Source organism: Conger conger, chromosome 17, assembly GCF_963514075.1.
Source record: "Conger conger chromosome 17, fConCon1.1, whole genome shotgun sequence".
In the NCBI taxonomy this organism is placed as follows: Eukaryota; Metazoa; Chordata; class Actinopteri; order Anguilliformes; family Congridae; genus Conger; species Conger conger.
The window spans coordinates 25,560,032-25,580,117 of record NC_083776.1 but is presented as its reverse complement, the minus strand read 5'-3'; the positions used below and the strand labels follow the sequence as shown (position 1 = coordinate 25,580,117).

General features: G+C 45.9%; 1 protein-coding gene across 7 annotated transcripts in view; it reads right to left on the bottom strand.

Moving 5' to 3' along the window:
• Positions 1–16,221, bottom strand: part of LOC133116215 (transient receptor potential cation channel subfamily M member 2-like) — a 33,151-nt gene extending 16,930 nt beyond the window's left edge. For 4 of the 7 annotated variants that reach the window (XR_009705846.1, XM_061225553.1, XM_061225551.1 and 1 more), the window contains exons 1-20: positions 16,170–16,221; positions 14,337–14,514; positions 14,013–14,193; positions 13,583–13,749; positions 12,828–13,014; positions 12,633–12,694; positions 12,325–12,525; positions 12,130–12,232; positions 11,487–11,608; positions 10,864–11,187; positions 10,667–10,768; positions 10,259–10,391; positions 9,904–10,049; positions 7,813–7,925; positions 7,229–7,288; positions 6,647–6,872; positions 5,276–5,394; positions 4,646–4,778; positions 3,935–4,106; positions 2,802–2,982 (exon numbers count right to left, since the gene is read on the bottom strand). Coding sequence is in view for 5 of the 7 variants with exons in the window: in XM_061225553.1 (XP_061081537.1) it covers positions 2,802–2,982; positions 3,935–4,106; positions 4,646–4,778; positions 5,276–5,394; positions 6,647–6,872; positions 7,229–7,288; positions 7,813–7,925; positions 9,904–10,049; positions 10,259–10,391; positions 10,667–10,768; positions 10,864–11,187; positions 11,487–11,608; positions 12,130–12,232; positions 12,325–12,525; positions 12,633–12,694; positions 12,828–13,014; positions 13,583–13,749; positions 14,013–14,193; positions 14,337–14,492 (2,888 nt within the window). In the remaining 2 variants the exon portion in view is untranslated. The other 3 variants (XM_061225554.1, XM_061225555.1, XR_009705847.1) reach the window with 3 other exon arrangements.
• Between the last annotated feature and the right edge of the window lie 3,865 nt (positions 16,222–20,086).

Sequence of the window (20,086 nt, the reverse complement as noted above, 5' to 3'; positions counted from 1 at the left end):
TGGCACAGGTCTCCTCATCTCATCCTCATGGAGATATAGTGTCTTCTCCTCATCCTTCGCCTTCTCCTCTTTTGAATTTAATGCGGTTTCTGTTACTTTGCCGTGCAAACTGTTTATTATTGTTGTTTATCGCCCCCCGGGTCCTCTGGGGAGCTTCTTCGATGAGATGGACATCCTCCTTAGCTCCTCACCAGTCAATGACACCCCCCTGATCCTCCTGGGTCACTTCAACCTCAACTCAGAGTCCACCCAGTCTACCTTTCTCTCTCTCCTTTCTTCTTTTGACCTTACCCTCACTCTTTCCCCTCCCACCCACAAAGCTGGCAACCTTCTTGACCTCATCTTCACAAGGAGCTGCACAACAACCAACCTCTGACCACTCCTTCATCTCTTTTTCTCTTCCACTCTCCTCTAACACCCATCCATCTCTCCCACCATCCACTGTCACCTGTCGGCGGAACCTATGCCACCTGTCTTCCTCCACCCTCTCATCTACCATCCTCTCCTCCCTACCATCCGAGGAGTCTTTCTCTCGACTGTCTCCCGATGATGCTGCTACAACTCTCATGTCCTCCCTCTCATCTTTCTTTGACTCTCTGTGTCCCCTCACCACCAAATTAGCTTGGGCCGCCCCCCCCAGTCCTTGGCTTTCTGATGCTCTACGAGCTGTCCGAACCGAACTGCGGGCAGCGGAGAGAAAATGGAAAAGGTCCTGTCTCCCCAGTGATATAGCTTCCTTCCATGCCCCTTATCATCTTTCCATTCCTCTCTCTAGCTAAATCTTCCTTCTTTCACTCGAAAATTAACGCGGCCGCCTCTAATCCCCGCAAACTGTTTTCAACCTTCTCCTCTCTTCTGGCCCCCCCTCCCCCCCACTCCCCTCATCACACACACCTGATGACTTTGTCTCCTTCTTTGAAAAGAAAGTCGACGCCATTCGCAATTCCTTCTCCCAACCCTCTCCCCCCGCTGACCCTCCTACCTTCCCCAACTCCCTAGCCTCCTTTTCTCCCCTCTCTGACTCCAACACATTGAAACTCCTCACATTCCACCACCCGACCACCTGTCCTCTTGACCCCATCCCCTCTCCCCTTCTACAATCTATATCCAATGACATTCTCCCTTTTCTCTCCTCTCTAATTAACACCTCCCTCTCTTCCGGCACCATGCCCTCTTCCCTGAAGAGGGCCAGAGTCACTCCCCTGCTCAAAAAACCTACTCTTGACCCCTCTGCCCCGAACAACTACCGGCCTGTCTCTCTTCTTCCCTTTCTCGCTAAAACTCTGGAACGGGCGGTCTGCTCCCAACTGTCCACTTATCTTCTCCAGAACAATCTCCATGACCCCAACCAGTCTGGCTTCAAGAGTGGCCACTCCACTGAGACTGCCCTGCTCACAGTCACTGAGGCACTCCACTCTGCTAAAGCCAAATCCCTCTCCTCTGTCCTCATCTTCCTCGACCTGCCGCCTTCGATACAGTCAACCATGAGATTCTGCTCTCATCGCTGTCTGGGATGGGTGTCACAGGGTCTGCACTCTCTGGTCGCTCCTACCAGGTGACTTAGAGGGGCTCAGTCTCGGACCCTCACCCCCTACAAACTGGAGTCCCTCAGGGCTCCGTTCTTGGGCCTCTCCTCTTCTTGCTATACACCATGTCTCTTGCTTCTGTTATCTCTTCCCATGGCTTTTCTTATCATTCTTACGCTGATGACACCCAACTCTTTATTTCCTTCCCCCCCAACACCCAAGTCACCACACAGATCTCTGCCTGCTTGGCTGATATCTCTGCGTGGATGACTTCCCACCACCTGAAGCTCAACCTTGCCAAAACTGAGCTTCTCTACATCCCTGCTAAGTCCTCTCCGTCAATCGACCTATCACTGACTGTTGAGGACTTTGTAGTTTCCTCCTCCCATACGGCAAAGAATCTTGGGGTGACTCTTGATAACTGCCTCACCCTAGCTCCACAAGTATCCACCACTGCCAGAACCTGCAGGTTCTTTCTGTATAATATACTCCGTATCCGTCATCTCCTGACGGAGAAAGCCACCCAGCTCCTAGTCCAGGCGCTCGTCATTTCCCGCCTGGATTACTGTAACTCCCTCCTAGCCGGTCTCCCAGCGTGTGCCATCAAGCCCACGCTTGGCTTCCTATTGCCGCACGCATCCGTTTCAAGGCCCTAGTGTTGGCATTTCAGGCTGCTAAGGGGATTGCCCCACCTTACATACAATCCTTGATCACTCCCTACTCCCCAGCTAGACAGCTCCGGTCTGCCAGCTCTGGTCGCCTTATGGTTCCCTCTCTACGTGCGCCTGGCGGCCGAGCTGCACGTTCACACCTGTTTTCCGTTCTGCTTCCTCAGTGGTGGAATTACTTGCCTACCACTGTCAGGACAGCAGAATCCCTCCCCCTATTTCGATGCAGACTCAAAACACACCTTTTCAAACTCTACCTTAGTCCTCCCTCCTGATTTCCCCCGCCCCCCCCCTTTTGATATCCCTATCCTCCTTGTCTACCCAAAAAAAAAAAAAATGGCACGTATGATGATGACTATATGTTTAGAACAGCATTCCATATGTATTTTCCTCGTTATGGATGTGATGCTTTGACTTGTTGTAGAACCTATGCACTTGTAAATCGCTTTGGATTAAAAGCGTCTGCCAAATGACAAAAATGTAAATGTAAAAAATGAGTATAAGAATGATAATCTGTAACCTTGAATGATTGTCACACTTTCCACAACCAAAAAGGAGTTGCAGGTTGGTGCCAGGCTTTGGAGAAGCGGTGGGCCAGGGCACTCACTTGAAGATGGCGATGAGCAGGTTAAGCAGCAGGATGTGGGCGAACAGCAGGTACACACACAGCAGAATGATGGTGAGCCACTCGGGGAACACTGGTGTGGAGTCGGCATTCAGAACTGGGCACTTTGGCTTCAGAGGGTCAGTCGCATTCACACTGCACGTGCTCGTGTCAAACGCCACATCTGTACCACACAGATAACAGGATCCGATTGAAATCACGTTCACATTTTAATGGCTCATTTCAAAGGACATTTATTTGATTGCTGTTAAGGCCCGGACACACGAAACCGACGGTCGGCCGTCAGACGTCGGTGGCGCCCTGTCGGCCGAGTCTTTCCGGTGTGTCCCACACGCCGACACTCCGTCCGCGTGTTTTGGAGGGCTCCGACGCCGATTCAACATGTTGAATCGGCGTCGGAGCCCCCGGAGCCGTCGATGAGAGAGAGCTCTCTGATTGGCTGTCCAGCTAGCGAATCAGTGCATGAGAAGAGAAACGGAAGCGACGAAAGCAAGCCATTCCAAAGTTACTATCACTACCAGACATAATTTTCGATTAGTATTACTAAATAGCGAGAGAACAAGGAAATTGCTGCAAACTGTTTGTTGTGAGCGAGACAATGGCTGCTTCTAGGTCCAACGCAATGCAAACACATTCCCCGGTCTTCTGGTTTCCATTTTTTGAAAGACAAATACAGACTACCGCCACCTGCTGGTGTGGAGAGTTATTACCTCTCACGCAGGCGCAGAACGTACGTTCAACTCGGCCGTCGGGGGACCGTCGTTGCGGTGTGTTCGGCACAGCCAACATTAACGACGCGTATCGACGCAAGGCGATCTTTGTCGGCGCTCTGCGGCTGACCGTCGGTTTGGTGTGTCCGGGCCTTTACCATTCCTAGTTCCAATGAAATTAGGTTACTGCTGGTGGGTGAGGTGGGATAGAGGTGGGAGAAGCATAGTAGCAAAATATTTTTCATAGGATTAGCGAATGCCAGTCAGTATTGACTACATTAAGAACAACATCAAGACTTTTCAAGGACAATAGGAATCTTGCACATGACTGACCGACATATGACTCCGAGGTCAGCATATCACAGCCCAGCATATATAGCTGTATGTGCTGGACAGTTTACTCACTGTCAATGTTGGTGGGGAGATTCCCGAATATGATGAGGTAAGGCTCGTACACCGCACCCCTTATTATCCAGTTCAGCCTTTCCTCGTTGTCGATCAGGATGCCCTGCTTGGCAACCCCATAAGCCACCACCCAGATACTCAGCAAGAACATGAAGAAGAACAAGTCCTTCATCTGGTGAAGTGAGAAAGAGACACCAGTCAATCTTTGGGAGCTTAGCAAGCAAATCCATTTGCCTTGTAGTACCATTTCTTATTTATTATTACATATTTTATTAACAGGATTCCTTTGCTGAGTATGATTCCTATATACTGTAGCCTCCAACGTTAAATATCATGACAATAGTCTAATATTTCTATTTCTATTTATTTACATTTTATTATTCATCATAATTTATCAAGACATATGAATTTACATATCCATTTTTTCATAATGAGAAAAGTAACTTGGCTTGATGAGAGGTAGGCAGGGCCTCAACCAATCAAACATCAAATACTCCCAGTCACTTACACCAAAACTAATAAATAAGCATCCTTGACATCAAGATCTTGTCCCTACATTTATCAACCAATCCAGTGAAAAAGGAGCAGTCTCCAGTGTTGATGGAGGCACCCAATCATTGGTGCAGCCTTTGCCACCTGTTATCAGTGGTTCAAAGAGGCAAAACAGGTTCATGAATCCTCACTCTCATGTTTGCGCTCAAATGCACTCACCATTCTCTTGACAATAATGGTCTTGGGGCCTAACGTCTTGTTGATGGTGAATATGGCCATGAGACGCAGGCAGAAGACAATGAAATCAATGCAGAGGATTATCTTTCCAGTGTAGAACATAACAGTGGTTAACCTAGAGGAAAGGTTTGGTGCCGGAAGAGAGGGAGGTGTTGATTAGAGAGGAGAGAAAAGGGAGAGTGTCATTGGATATAGATTGTAGAAGGGGAGAGGGGATGGGGTCAAGAGGACAGGTGGTCGGGCGGTGGGATGTAAGGAGTTTCAATGTGTCGGAGTCAGAGTGGGGAGAAAAGGAGGCTAGGGAGTTGGGGAAGGTAGGAGGGTCAGCGGGGGGAGAGGGTTGGGAGAAGGAATTGCGAATGGCGTCGACTTTCTTTTCAAAGAAGGAGACAAAGTCATCAGGTGTGAGTGATGAGGGGGGTGGGGGGGAGGGGGGGCCAGAAGAGAGGAGAAGATTGAAAACAGTGTTTAGTGTTTAATTGAAATACAGAACCACAAAGGTTATATTGTATATTGTAACATAGATATTGTACTTGTGAAGGGACAAGATTCTCTTTATAACATTTCTCATAGCTGTGAATGGTCAGCTCGTGTTAAGTGAAACCATCTTACCTGCAGGCCAGTCCAATAATGAAAAGAAGGATCGATAGTACATCAAAAATGTTCCAAAGGTCATTGATGTACATCTTGGACTTCCTCCGGAAGCCAAATCCATCAGGATCATCAAACAGCTTACCACAGGGACACAGAACTTTGGGTTAACTGTCAGTTATCCTTTTGCAATATGTTTCACAATTTCCTGAGTAGATCAGATTTGCTACACCATCCTCTTAATGTCATTCTCTACATATTACTCCATTAAAACCTATCCCCACCAAGACCTAATGAGAGATACGGTAAATACCTGAAAAAACAAAAACATTGAAATTAAAAGATTAAGCTGGTGTATGACATACAGTGCCCTCCAAAAGTATAGGAACAGTAGAGTTAAACTTATTATTTTGCCATATACTTGGCATTTGGATTTCAGATAAAAAATGAACAAGAGATAAAAGTCAAATTGACAATTCCCCCATTTTCAGCTGAGCAAAAGTAAGCAAACAGATTAAAAGTTTTGCCCCATATTTCTGCATGTGTGCTCTCATTTGCTGTTCGTCCACATATTTTCTGTCTTGTTTAACAACTACCTTGAGGAAGGAAGGAGCTCTAGGCTGAGTTAAGGTGGACCTAGGAGTACTGAGGCCCTCTTGTGAATAAAAGCCTGGCTCAGACTCCCTACAGCTTTGATCAAGCATAAGGGATAAGACAATGTTCTACCGATCTGTATGTGGAACTTGCTCTTGGCGCTGCTGTGTGTCTATTTCCTGCATGCCGTTTCCAAGTTTGACAGCCGCATTATGTTTACTTTGATATAGCAAGGTGTTTCTTTTTGTCACTTTCAAAACTCATTGTTTTCCTTATCGTCTGTTATTGTAAGTCTGGTTAAGTCTCAATATGCCGCTGTCGGGATAACACCCTTATCAGAGAGAGCTTTGCACATCTCCGATAGTCAGGGGATCTACGCCGGAGTTCCTCATGGCGGATTGGGTATTTAGGTTACTTCCACATAAGTATCCTGCCCGAGATACAGTGGAGCCAAGAAGCGCACTGTATTTGTTTCAGTTTTAGTACACGTCTGTTATGATGTTTTTTACAAATTCGAAATACACGGTTGTGGGAGACCGCCCCTCTCAGTGGAGTGTTTCGTGAGTGCACAAGTACTCGCTGACTGCCCAGGGTTCTGTGCTTGACAACCCTTGGAGCAGTAGGTGCATTTAGTTGCCTCATTGTAAGTCTCCTGCTTGGTCAGTTGGGCCTAGATGAGTGTCAGGTGAATCTTTGTGGGTTTCTGACTTCCCTAAATTGAAGTGGTGTATATGGTCGTTGGAGTATCGAAAAGGAAACAACAGAGCAACTCCTGCTGGCCTCCCACTCCAAACTGACCTGGCGCATCTCCTCACACAAAAGCGAGGCCAGCCACCCATATAGCAGGTATTCTTTCCAAGAGGGTTTAGTCTGGAAGTCGATCATCAGCACATAGGCAAAGAGCCACAGGAAAACAAAGTAAGACACAATGTTCCAGTAGAACTTGATCTGCGCTGAGCTGAAGAAGCTGACCAAACGTGATGTACAGGTAAGTGGCTGCAGGTCTGTTTTCTCCATATAATCCCTAAAGGGAGAAGGGTGGAAGAGGGGGTGACCAAGTGTATAAATTACCCTAAGTTCTCTGTGTTTTTCAGTAAATATTACTGCTCTGAGACCAATGTCGATTCAATCTTTTTTTAGCATGAACAAGTCTGAATTTAAGTAAGGAATCCTAATCTACAGCTAATGTTATTCTACTTTTACCTTTGGAGATGAATACTATTTCAGTTCCTTTCTTAATGATGAAAAAACAACCCAGTGGTTTAAGGAAGCAAGGTACAAATCACAAATCAGTCATGTTTATACTTAAAGTAATTATGTTATCTGACTATCTTTCATGTAACAAGACCAAATGTTTACCGGATCAGAGATGCAACTGACCTTTTCACAGAGGATGTCCTCTCCTTTCGCCGAGTCTCCCTGTGTATGTCCTCATCACGCCTGCAAGACAGGAACTCATCATATGGGGGGCAACATTGGCTCAGGAGGTAAGAGCAGACATCTGCCAGTTGGATGGTGGTCAGTTTGATCCCCCCCCGGTTGTGTCAGTGAGCATGACACCTAACCCCCAATTGCTCCTGATGAGCTGGTTGGTGCTTTGCATGGTGGCCAATTGCTGTTGGTGTGTGTGTGTGTGAATGAGAAGCATCAATTGTATAGCACTTTGGATAAAGGCAATAGATAAATGCAGACATTTACCATTCATCAATCCACATGATCATTCACCACTTTGTAGCAAAAAATGTCTTTAGATTTCAAATGACATCATTATTCTCAGCTATACTAATTTTCTTCAGCAAATCCTTGAGTCTTTCTCTATTAAAAGTGCAGTCACCGATCATGGAGATAGGTCCGCTGCTACCATCAAGTGTCAAATCTCAGTACTACAAGCTGAAAGAACACACTTTCTGGAGATTTGTCAGAAGTGTAGTGGTCCTCTAACAATGGAGAGTGAGGACAATGACCTGAAGGTCAGCAGGCCCGTGTAGATCAGAGGGGGGAACAGCATACACAGCAACATCTTCCACTGGGGGTTGTCCACTGCCAGCTCCCCATACCAGATCTCCGTCAGCAGCCCCTGGAGATCAAATGGGAAATTAACCCTTTAGACACCCGGGGGAAACAGTCAACATGTCTATGACATCCCATAGCCTTCCAAACAATGGGCTTCATTTCTCAATATGTATGTGTGATTGGGAATAAACGGAAATTTGCGCCAGATTTACCAAACAGGAGTGGACACAGCTTTTTTTGTATGTTGATAAACACCAATCAATCGTAAACAAAAGGCGCACACAAACGTTTTTTATTCAGCATAAATTGACGCCCCTAAAATACCTCATAAGGTCAACGGAAATCAATTTCAGGCTATTTAAAGAGGAAAAGATTTTTAAAAACTTTGTTTTAAAATACTGTCACATGATGTGATTTTTAAAATCATTATATGAATGTGTGTGCTACTGCTACTTTTCAACTTGTCTTTGCGAACATGAAAATATATATTCAAACTAATTGAGGATTTAACATCTTCTATGCCATGATGTTTTCTTATAATAAACTTGAACGTGAACTCGCCGTTATTGTTCGTTGTTTATTCTGTTCAAAGACGGACAAGGAAATTAAAATGATTGTCCTGGAGGAGAAACATAAAGCGATGTGCCAAACCCGAAGAAGATCCACTGGGATCATAACATTGTCTACTGTGTGTAAGGAGCATTTCAGGCTTCCTTCCTTTCATCCAAACTAACGTCTAAACATAGTTGGTAATTTGCCTACTTTTGTTTATATAGGCTACATAAACTACATATGTGCCACATAGGACTGGAATAAAAGCAGTGTAAAATGTGGAGCCGAGTCCTACCCGTCCATTGATCTACGCAACGGAGATATTGCTGTTTTTGTAATCTCTGTCTTGAGCTTCACAGACTGTGGAACATCCATTCATTATCTGAACCCGCTTATCCTGAACAGGGTCACAGGGGGGCTGGAGCCTATCCCAGCATACATTGAGCGAAAGGCAGGTTGCCAGTCCATCGCAGGGCACACACACCATTCACTCACACCACACACTCAACGTGCAATTTAAACTCTCCAATCAGCCTAACCTGCATGTCTTTAGACTGTGGGAGGAAACCGGAGTACCTGGAAAAAACCTACGCGAACACGGGGAGAACATGCAAACTCCCCACAGAGAGGCCCCGGCAGACTGGGATTCAAACCCAGGACCTCCTTGCTGTGAGGCGTCAGTGCTAGGGGCGACATGCCTCAGGCAGTAAGAGCAGTCGTCTGGCAGTCGGAGGGTTGCCGGTTCGATCCCCCGCCCGGGCTGTGTCGAAGTGTCCCTGAGCAAGACACCTAACCCCTAAATGCTCCTGACCAGCTGGTCGGCGCCTTGCATGGCAGCCAATCGCCGTTGGTGTGTGATTGCGTGTATGAATGGGTGAATGAGAAGCATCAATTGTACAGCGCTTTGGATAAAGGCGCTATATAAATGCCAACCATTTACCATTTACCCACTGCACCATCCGTGCCGCCCAGTACTGTGGAACAGGTAAAATAAAAATGGATGAATGAATGATGAATGAATAAACCTGGAGGCAAAGTTGTAAAATTATAGGAGAGATGTTACTGTCTGCGATTATCAAAGAGTAATATATTTCTACTGTCCTGTGTCAGTCTACAAGAAGGACGGAAAGCAGAGTTCTGGCTCCAGTGTGTTGTACAAACTGAGGAGGCAGTCGGAAGTGACTTGTGAGCCTCACCAAAGAAATCGGCTCGGTCTTTGAATATGAATATGAAGTACGAATTTGAACGTGCTGTGATAGTTCATTGTTTCCTTTGCCTCACCAAAGAAATCAGCTTGGTCTTTGAATATGCATTATTTCTGAAGTAGGCTACCCCATGCCCCAAATACTCTAATAGGCTAAAGCAATAAATGTACCTGTAATGTAAATAGAGGCCAGGCATATAAACAACGGTTAGGAGCTTCTGGAAAGGCACAGCCCAACAGGCTTACATGAAACTGCTTATCTTGTGGGTTCTTGGCTTGGACCAACCTGTACTCCAGCATGGGCTACAAAGCTCTTGTCATCAGCCTCCACAGCCAAGCGTAGGCAAGTGGTCCCGCCCCAGGATGGAGAGATTCGAATCAGCAGCTTCTGGGCACGCTGCACATCATGGCTGTAGCACTCACTGAACACACCTGTAGGGTGGAGATGGGGTTGTGCCGAGGGGGGAGGGTGGTTGGGAAAACCATGGAAAACCACAGCTGGAATTAATAACCACAATAGTCATTGATGTGAATGGTCAAACTACTGCTATCCAGTATGTGAATGGATTATCAGATTACTTCAGTAAGAAGTAATAGAGGCCACCAATCTAAATGTGAAAATATTTTAATGGTTGAGGTACCAATGGCCTGTTTCTCGTAGTAATCAGCCAGCTCCCGCATCTTTTCTGCCTCGTCATCCTCATCAATTTCCTTCTTTGCCAGCTTCTTCAGGATCTTGCTAGCAGCTAGCGCAGCACACATGCTGTCCCTGCACTACACAGACAAACCCAACAGGAGCACAATGCTCAGCTGCACGGCACATACTGTACTGTGCTGCACAGAGAACTCTTAGCATGTTCATTCAGAGTACCAGCGACTTCTTGACACTCTTACTGCTAACCTTTAAATCTTGTAACCCATGCAAAAGCGATTCTTTAGTAAAAAGGGTATTTACATAAATTTTAACAGAAATGCACCCTAATATAAACCAGACTTCCCTGGAGTCTTCAGATCACAGCACAGCCACCCTCTCTACCAGTGTGTTGTACCTGTTCCCAGGCGATCTCAGCCAGCTCCTTTCTGTTCTGCAGGATGGCCCAGAGGAAGAGGTCCCTCCCTGGGTAATTCTTTGCAGGCCCTTTGGGTGGAGACTGAAAAAGCACGGTGTGGCAAGTCATGACAACCCGGTGATGCGTCAAGAGCAAACGTTCGACAGGCCTTTTCTGACCGGCTGACATTCACTCACCTTGACACTCCCCATGTCATCCTTGGGCATTTCAATGCATGCCTGGCCGTAGGTAGGGGGGTAGATGGGCTTGGTGAAGCCGCCCAGGTAGTAGAGCACCTCATGGGACACGTGGCTGAGACACATAGAGCTCGTCTGGCTTTTCATGCGCTTGGCCAGCCTGCGCTGGAAGATGCAGCCCATCTCCAGGTGGTTGTACAGTTTGAGCAGGGTGTCCTTGGTCAGGAACTTCCTCAGGCACACTCCATTCTCCAGCAGCAGCTTCACAAAGTCTGGCTTGTGGCCAACCAGGGCTGAGCGCATAGCCTCGTGCAGGTCACTGGACTGGTGTACAGTGGAGTAGAGTACAGTAGAGTAAGCTTTTTCTAACCTTCACTCAAATGAACACAAAATAAATTAGATCTAAGTGACTTTGACCGTGGAATGATTGTTGGTGCCAGACAGGGTTGTTTCAGTATCTCAGAAATTGATGATCACCTGGGATTTTCATACACAACAGTCTCTAGATTTAGCTGAGAATGGTGCGAAAAACAAAAGAAATTCAGTGAGCAGCAGTTCTGTGGGCAAAAAACGTTGTTAATGAGAGAGGTCAGAGTAAGGGCCATATTAAGTATGAGCCACACCTTCCACTGGCTCTCCTCAGTGAAGATTTCGCTTGTTGCAATGTCCGAACAGTTCCAGGCTACTGCCAGCTTCAGCTTCTGCTCCCAGGTTTCCAGGCCCGGAGAACCACTGCTCCGGGAAGCTGGGAAAGAGGAGCACTGAAAACATGGAATCCTTCTTGGAATATACAGAACTGCAGATAGCGCTCTCAGATGGATAACTGCTAACAGCTGGACAGGTTGTATGCACAGTGTTAAAATATCCATCTGCTCTGATGGGAATGGAGCATACAGTAGAAGTCTAAAAAATAAGTCTAATAAATACCTAATCAGGAAGAGGTTAGAGTGGCTAATGTAAGTCCTGACACAGGAATACTGTACAGGTAAGTGAATTTGTGATGGGCACAGTCTCTATATCCGTGTAGGAGTTGTTGTCTTTGTTGTTGTCTTTGCAGATGACAGTTATCTGTACCATTAATCATCATTTTTTTATTGATAAGCATGAGACATTGAGCTATTATTATGGCAAGATGGGTTCTAACTCAATTTACTCCTTCTCACGATGCAGATTAAGGGTTTAATATTTCAGAAGTTTGTGTCTGGCAGAACGGCCGCCAGATGAGCTGATGCACACAGGGTCATTTAAAAAACCCTTGTCAGGCACCTTTGAACAGAGCTCGGAGGATGGCTACATCAACATCATTCTGTCCCTCCTCATCGATGCGGAACACGGTCAGCAACTGGGGCGTCCTGAGAATGTCCTGGATCTGAAGGGAAAGTGAACATCAGACTCCTCCACCCAAAGACATCAGCTCACCCCCTCCCAAGCAAGTAAACGCCACCCTGCCCCAAATCTTACCTTCTTGGTCCACTCAATGAGCCGGCCCTTTTTGAAACCCTCGTACTGGTGGCTAAAGAACTTCCTCATCAGCTGGCGAATGAGGGCGAGGGTGACTTGGGCTATGGGCAGCTTGGCTACATGGGCGATGACGTCGGCCAACCGCCCCGAGCCCTCCAGAATCACGCACGGGGTGCCATTGAGAATTGTGTTGTACATCATCTGTAGTTGTGGAGGGATGTACAGACAAAGCCCACAGTGAAAGGATACTGTCATGTCTGTTGAAACTAACTGAAGAACATTTGACCATAAGGTCAGAGGTTACCTACTTTCAGGGTCCTGTATCCACCGTCTAGCACCATGCAAACCACAGGGACCTTTAGCCCACTCCCTGAGGGAGAAACAGAGAGTACAGGCTCGGTATCCCCATAGAATAATATAATATGGGCCAGATTTAATGACACCTTTTCAATTCACCATCTCAATCAGTAGAAAACACAGGTCCAGCACACACTCCTCCTCACCTTTGTCCCCCAGAGGCTGCTGGGAAATGAGTTTCTCCAGCTTGCTGCGGAGAGCAATCTCCACGCAGTGGCGCCCGTTTGTCCCGTCATCCACCAGCAGGAAATGGGAGTGATTGGCGTCCAAAGAGGACAGCCTGCCCTGCTTCTGTTTGTCTGGGGAGTATTCAGCTGGGATGTGGCTGTTGTCCTGTGTGAAGACATAGGAGATCAAGGCTACAGGATTGAGTAGCCTTGCATGAGAAAACAGGAGAGCAGAAAGGTAGGACAAAGCAGGACTAAGGCTTGGATATCTGTGTGCGCACAGGTCCAGCCTGACCTCAAGAATTCAACAGAGCTTCTGCACCAGTATGAAATCATGCCTTTCAGAATTTCTTTCCTTCCCACCACCACCCCATCATCCAATTATGGGCTCTGATTCTCAAGATCCCCATGGAAGCGTCTGTAGCCTTCCTTGTGGTTTCAGCTGGCTTACAAACAGGAGTGATGAGAGGCAGAGCCTGGATGCAAAAGTTTGCATTGATATTAAACCTCAATAAATATTGCTTAATTCATTGTGAGTTGTCTGTAAGTTTCTGTACTCAATTGATCTTGCCTGGTGCAATGGAGCCAACCAAGAGGAAGAAGGCAGGATTTGCGGTTTCTGAAAGTATTTATTAGTTCCCAATACACCAGGCAAGCTCAGTAAAGCAAGAAAAGAATGAATCCAAAATAAATTTGTATGTGACCCAGGTCTGGTATCCCAGGTCCAGCCTCACCTTTGTCTTCACCAGAGTGTGCCGGTTGTGCAAAGTCCCCCAGGTTGCCACGCCGATTGCCACAATTTGATCCTCTGTTGTGCTGGTGGTCAGGGCGTAGTCCCTCACCGCCTGCCCGACATGCTTCATCACCCCCGTATGTGTGCCCCCAGTCAGGATCCATGCACCTACAAACACAACAAAGATCGCACCTATCCATATATACAACTGCCAATGACAGACCCCATACACAACAGCATTCGCACACCTTACCACTGTAGGCTCAACATGCAACACCACTTCACACTGGTGACACCTCATGAAACACCACCCAAACACAGCACAGTGAGTGCCAAGCATCTCCCACTGTATGTTGAGTTCACTGTATTTGAGTATATGAGGGGTCAGTCATGTATATAGGTCGTGGGAGGGGTCATAGGTCAGGATGTACCTGTGGTTTTGGCCACTTTAATCAGCCCCCTGCGGAACATGTCCTTCAGCCGAGCCCTCATGTAGAAGTTTCGGGTTCCGCCCACCACAGATATTAGAAGGTTAGGTGGGCGGAGCTTCCAGTGGTCAGTCATCAGCTTGTATAGGGCATCAGTGGAGGTGTCTGTGGACACTCGCACATACTGAAGGGACACACACACACACACACACACACACAAGATCACACAAAAGGGTAGAAAAGGAAAGGTCACTTTCAATCTAGAGTAAATACACAAAACCTGATGCTATTCAAATCTTTACTTTCAAATTTATAGGATCCTGTTACCTTTCCCATTTTATGCCTCAGTCTACTGAACCTGATGTCTCCATAGGCGTCTGTGGGCACCTCCCGAATGTGTTTGTGTCTGTCCCACGTCTCACCCACAAACTCATCAGGCCTCAAAGCATCATCCACATGAAGATCTCTGGGGTAGCCACACATACAGAGCTCTGGATACTGGATGCTGGATGAGAGACAATCATTCACAGAATGTTTTTATCATGCATTCACAGAGGAGATGCAGTCTCTAAATTATGATGGAATGTTTGACCATGACCCAGAATCAGAGATTTCATGATCTAGAATTGACATGGATGAACTAGCAAATTTACACATCATCACTCTGTTTTCATTTCTACAATAATTGCACCTCACTATCAAGACAAATCGAGATACAATTCATAACATTTTGATTTTCATTTCATTCTTTTATATCATTCTGCATTATTTATAAGCAAAAAAGTATTTATAATGATCAAAATTTGTAACAAATAACAGACATGAAGCAGGCATTACATACACTTTTTCTTGAGCAGAAAATGAAAACACAGACAACCTTCTCTCTCTTTCAAGAGAGATTTAAATCTCATTTAAACTTTATTTTGCCAAATCTGCAGCCTAACAAAAAGATGATCTGAGCATTCATTATCGTACCCACTGCGCTCGTATGAAGATCTGAAAGCCATTATCACAGAAGCTGATAACTGAAAATATTAAGAGTTGTTTGAACACTGTTCCCACATGTTTACTTACAACAACTTACTTATCGCATACAATTATCAGTGATAATTGTAACACTTGAAAGCAGTGAACTTTGACTCTTGCATGACTAAAGCCTTAAGAAGGATGCACATATTGAGAGTGATTCTAAATTTCGAAGTATTTTCGGGTAAGTGAAGCGAAATTCCCGAATCCAGCAGTTTTACACCCTCTTTTAACTCTTGGCACACCGAAGACATCAATGATGGCCCTTCACTTATCCAACATATAAAATACATTTTTTCAATTTAATTAGTTAATTATCGGCAAACAATATAAATGATCAAATCAATTGCCAAATGCATTGATTGGCAGAGCAACCTGTTGGATTAATGTTTTTTCAGAACATACAACACAAAGAATAAAATTAAGAGTTTAATTATGTTACAGAACAATCACATCTAAATCTAACGTTGAGGGGCACCTACTTTAAACAAAGAACATTAAAGACATGGACATTCACAAGAGAAACAAATGAAGGAAAATGCCAACCCCAGCGTGTCTCTATCGAAACAGTCCCACAAAACTGAAATTCAAGTCCAGAAGGCAGCTAAATCTTCTCGAAATCACAGATGAAAATGTAAAAATGACCAGAGCAGATGTAAGGCACAATCCTAAGGCTCAGTAGCAGTTATAAACCCCCAAATGTTCATTAAGTCGACTCCCTGGAAGTGAAAAAAGTCAAGAAAGGCCCACATTCTATGTGCTAGAAAAACAAAAAAAGGGGGGGACCTTGCCCTCAGAGGGGCACAGCTGGAAACTGGAAGGTGTAGGAGAATTGACACACAATCGTTGATAGCCTAAGTTACCCACAGCTGCTGGTAGCTCTTTAAAATTGAAATGAGGTAACCCTGCCGTAAAATTTAACTGTGCCAGCTTGACCAGCATGAAAATTGATTTCATTGGTTACAGGGTGGGGCAGGCAGGGGTGTTGAATATATTTTTATGTCTGTACAACCTTGTTTAACTATCTCCCATGGGTTATCTCCCGGTTTGTTGCCAACAAGCTAGTTTGTAACACTTCCCTCTGCTCAGCTATAGGGGAGGAGAGGTAAAAGGGAGGGAGATGGAGCCCCTTACCTTTCCTTGAAGAAGCAGCACTCTTTCTTCTTGATGTTCTCTGTTATCCAGGATGTGCTGTGCATTTCATCAGAGAGTTTCCCCGGGAACACACTCTCCTTCATGCTTGGGAGGAAGGAGAGGGAGAGCCAGAGGAGAGTTCAACACTGGGAGCCAGCAGCAGAATGCTCTGCAGTAAGTTACTCCACTTTCTACTGCTGCAATGATGTGATGAGCACAGTCTGGAAGAGCTGCTGGGAGGGAGGGGGAATGAAATATGATGGTTTCTGAAGGCATTTTGAGAGTGGGGACACAGTTTTGTCAGAGGGGGAGGACCAGTGATAGAGACAGATAATTAACAAAGCTAAAATAATTTGCATATGGGTTTGTCTGGGTCAATAATGCCAATAATGAAAACTAGTCATCCGACCTTCCCTCTCTTAAAAAAAAGCACATGTACCTGCTAAAAGCTTTTGTTCCCCATTAAAATAGGTTATGATCAAGTGTACATTGCTTGGGAATGTGAGGTTCCAGTGACTTTCCCTGTGTAAGCCACCAGAGGGAGACTTAGCCCCTCTCTCATCCTTGGGACTCTCAACACTGTAATTATTAGTGTCACCTGTGTATTGTTAAATCCCAACCCCCCACTCAGTCTTGAGTTTGCTTGACTTTGTGTGTGTTAGTTAGTTTACTCTTGAATTTTGATAAGTACCTTTTGACTTTGTTGGATTCCAATTTTTGCCTGTTGTACTTCTGCTGATGTTTTTGGACTGACCCTGGTTACGACCTTTCGCCTGTGTGCTTCGACTATCCCTTAAGTAAAGTCCTACTTTTGCCTACATCCTTTGTTGTGTGGTTTCTGCACTTGGATCCACTCATGTTTTCTGAGTCTCCCTGTGGCCAAAGGGGAATTACTACCTACTCAGTACCACAACAGCCTGGGTTTGAATTCCTAGGAGGGATTCCTACCAGCAAGACTGAGTCATAAAAATAGATCCAGCAGACAACTTCACAGCTGAGTTTGGCCAGCTTCAGACAGCTTTGACTGACCAAGGAAAACACTCTACCATTCTGGCCAGTCTCAAAGTAACATTATTCAGGCATGAACAGATGCTCGGCCAGATTACAGAAGCCCTGTAGGGTTCCTCCAGTTACAACTCTCTGGTCTAGTCACCCCCAACTCATCCATCTCCTGGTCCTCCGGTACATCAGCCTCACTCAGAACCATGCCTGCCCCGACCCCTGTGCTTCAATGCTGGTCCAGTGGAGTGTCGAGGCAAGCTAGCAGCCAGAGAAGGGGTGGGTGATCTAGAGACCCTCATAGACTTGCCTATCAGACTAGAAAACTCACTCTCTGATAGGCAAAATGAGCGTCGCTTTGTGAACAGTCTTCCTGAGACTAGACCAGTGTCAATTCTCCTAATATTACCAGAGGGTTCCCAAGTACCTGGGAGTTCTTCCCTGGCTCCAGAGGCACCGATGCAGTTGGGAGGGACACAACTAAAGCAGGCTGAGCGAGATTGCAGGATGAGAGAGAGAGATGCTGTCTCTACTATGGAAATCCAGGCTGCTAAAGCACAAACCTGTCCAGAGAAGGGAGGATTGTGATGGGGCCCACCTTCACTCCCAATGTTCCAATCTCTGGGGTCCTGCCCCCCACAGTCATCTCCTGAGTAGAGGAACACCATGCCATGCAATTCCAGGTGGATTCTGGAACTGGATTCTGGACTTCAAGGACATCTCCCTGGCTAAGCAACTCCAGATCGCATTCACTAGCCTAGAGACTTCTGAGTCTGTAACTACCCTAGATGGTCAATCCCTGGGCGATGGTAGAATCCTTCACCTTACGAGCCCCCTGGCTGGTGCTGGGTTACACATTGGCTGGTCTTCTGAGTCTGTGATTGAGTGGGGACTTGTCATTCCTCTACTCCCTCCATCTCTCGAGTCTCCTGTTCCTTCCAACTTGTCCTGAGTTCCTCCTGAGCATTCCGTTTCTTGGGTTTGTTAAATTCTACAGGCGATTCATTCACAACTTCAGCTCCATAGCCGCACCATTATTACATTACATTAATGGCATTTGGCAGACGCTCTTATCCACAGCGATGTACAACAAAGTGCAAAGTGTATACCCATAACCAGGGATAAGTGCGCTGAAAGACCCTAGAGGGAAGTACAATTTAAACTGCTACCTGCACAACAAAGATAAGGACCAGGGCCTATTTGATCATCTGAATTTTTTTTTTATTATTATTGATTTTTATAATCCCGTAGCAGACAGGGGTGCAGAACAATGGCAGGTTTTAATACAGCAGGGGCAGACAGAGCATAGTCAAAAAACAAGCCAAGGTCCAAATCCAGGGGGTCAGTCCAAACAGGCAGAGGTACAAAAATCCAAAACACAAAAAAGAGTCCAAGGAAGCAGGCAGGGGTCAAAACCAGATAACCAGATAACCAAGGGCAAGGGAAAGGACTCAGGAACAAGGTCAAGGGCAAGGAAAACAAGGAGGCTAGAACTGGGGGACGGAATACAAGGGCTCGGGAACAGAACAGGACAAGACGAACTAGCAGCGTCTAAAAAAAGGACAGGTATAAATACACAGGGGAATGAGACAAACTAGGCGGGGCATGGGAGTGAGGGCGGTCTAACAAATAAACATCAGGTGAGACACATGAAAGGGTAATGGGACAATAACGAGGGGGAAACAAAAACATGGACTGGAATCACAAACACACACATGTAATACAAACGGCTCCGGACTTGGGAGTAGACAATTTGCAGAGAATCAGGAGATGCAGAGATACAGAGAGACAGGTGTGAATACTTCGCTGAAACTAAGCAAGTAATCAGTGATAGAATAGTGAGGTGGAGTTACAGAACAGAATTGAAACTGGAGATGCATTAGTAACAACAGTGGACAACAGTGGAATGCAGAAGAGCATCTCTGAACACAGATCACATCAATCACATAAATCTGAGTGGATAGGCGACCGAGGTAGAAGTCTACAAAATAAGTCTAATAAATACCTAATAAAGTGCTCACTGAGTGTACAGTAGAAAGTGTAGAAAGGAACGGTCAAACAGCCAGACAGGGAGACAGGTGTTCGGCAAGACACAGAACCAGTAATACAGAGGGATCGACAGACAGACTCAGAGCTCTCGAGGTGGATATAGAGATAAATAAGAGATTAGTAAAGTGTCTCTCACCTATTCCTGAGCAGCAAACTGACACTCATCGAGCATGATCAGTAAATGGAATAGAGGGGAACCAGCACTTCCTCCCCACCCTGTGAAACAGGATGTGAAACAGCATGGGGCCGAAGCAATGTGAACACAATAGCTGGGGGCCTGGAGCTGCACTTCAATTGAACAAACAGCAAGGAAAAAGGTAAGACTTCAATTCCATCGAGTCCCATGGATTTCTATGGGAGCTGCTCAATGGCGCGAGAAGCCAATTCATGGAGGCGACCATAATGGACTATGGGGCTTTTGGTACCAGAGGAGTCTGCACACTGGGTACCTAAACATGCAGGATCGCGGTATACACCAGTGAACGTGGCTCACGTCACTGCTCTGCCACAGGGATGCGCAGTGAGAATTGAGAAGGTGGAAGCTGTCTGACAAACTGTTGCACATGGAGGGTAGTGACTCATTAAGCAATTTGCAAGAAATAGAATTCACTATTAAGCACTTTAATATCAGTACTTAATTGTGAAGGTGAAATGTGAAACATGACTGTACATTTTTCCCTTAGTCAGTTGAATTAGTACTAATTCATTACCCATACCTATTTGTTTGGTAAGGCTACATTTTAACCCTGTCTCACTCCCACAACTTGGTCATGATCCGATAATCCCATGTATGGATCAATATTATTGCAATACGTTACATGGGAAAATGCATACCTGAACATATAAACCCCCGCCCCTTCCCACCCATC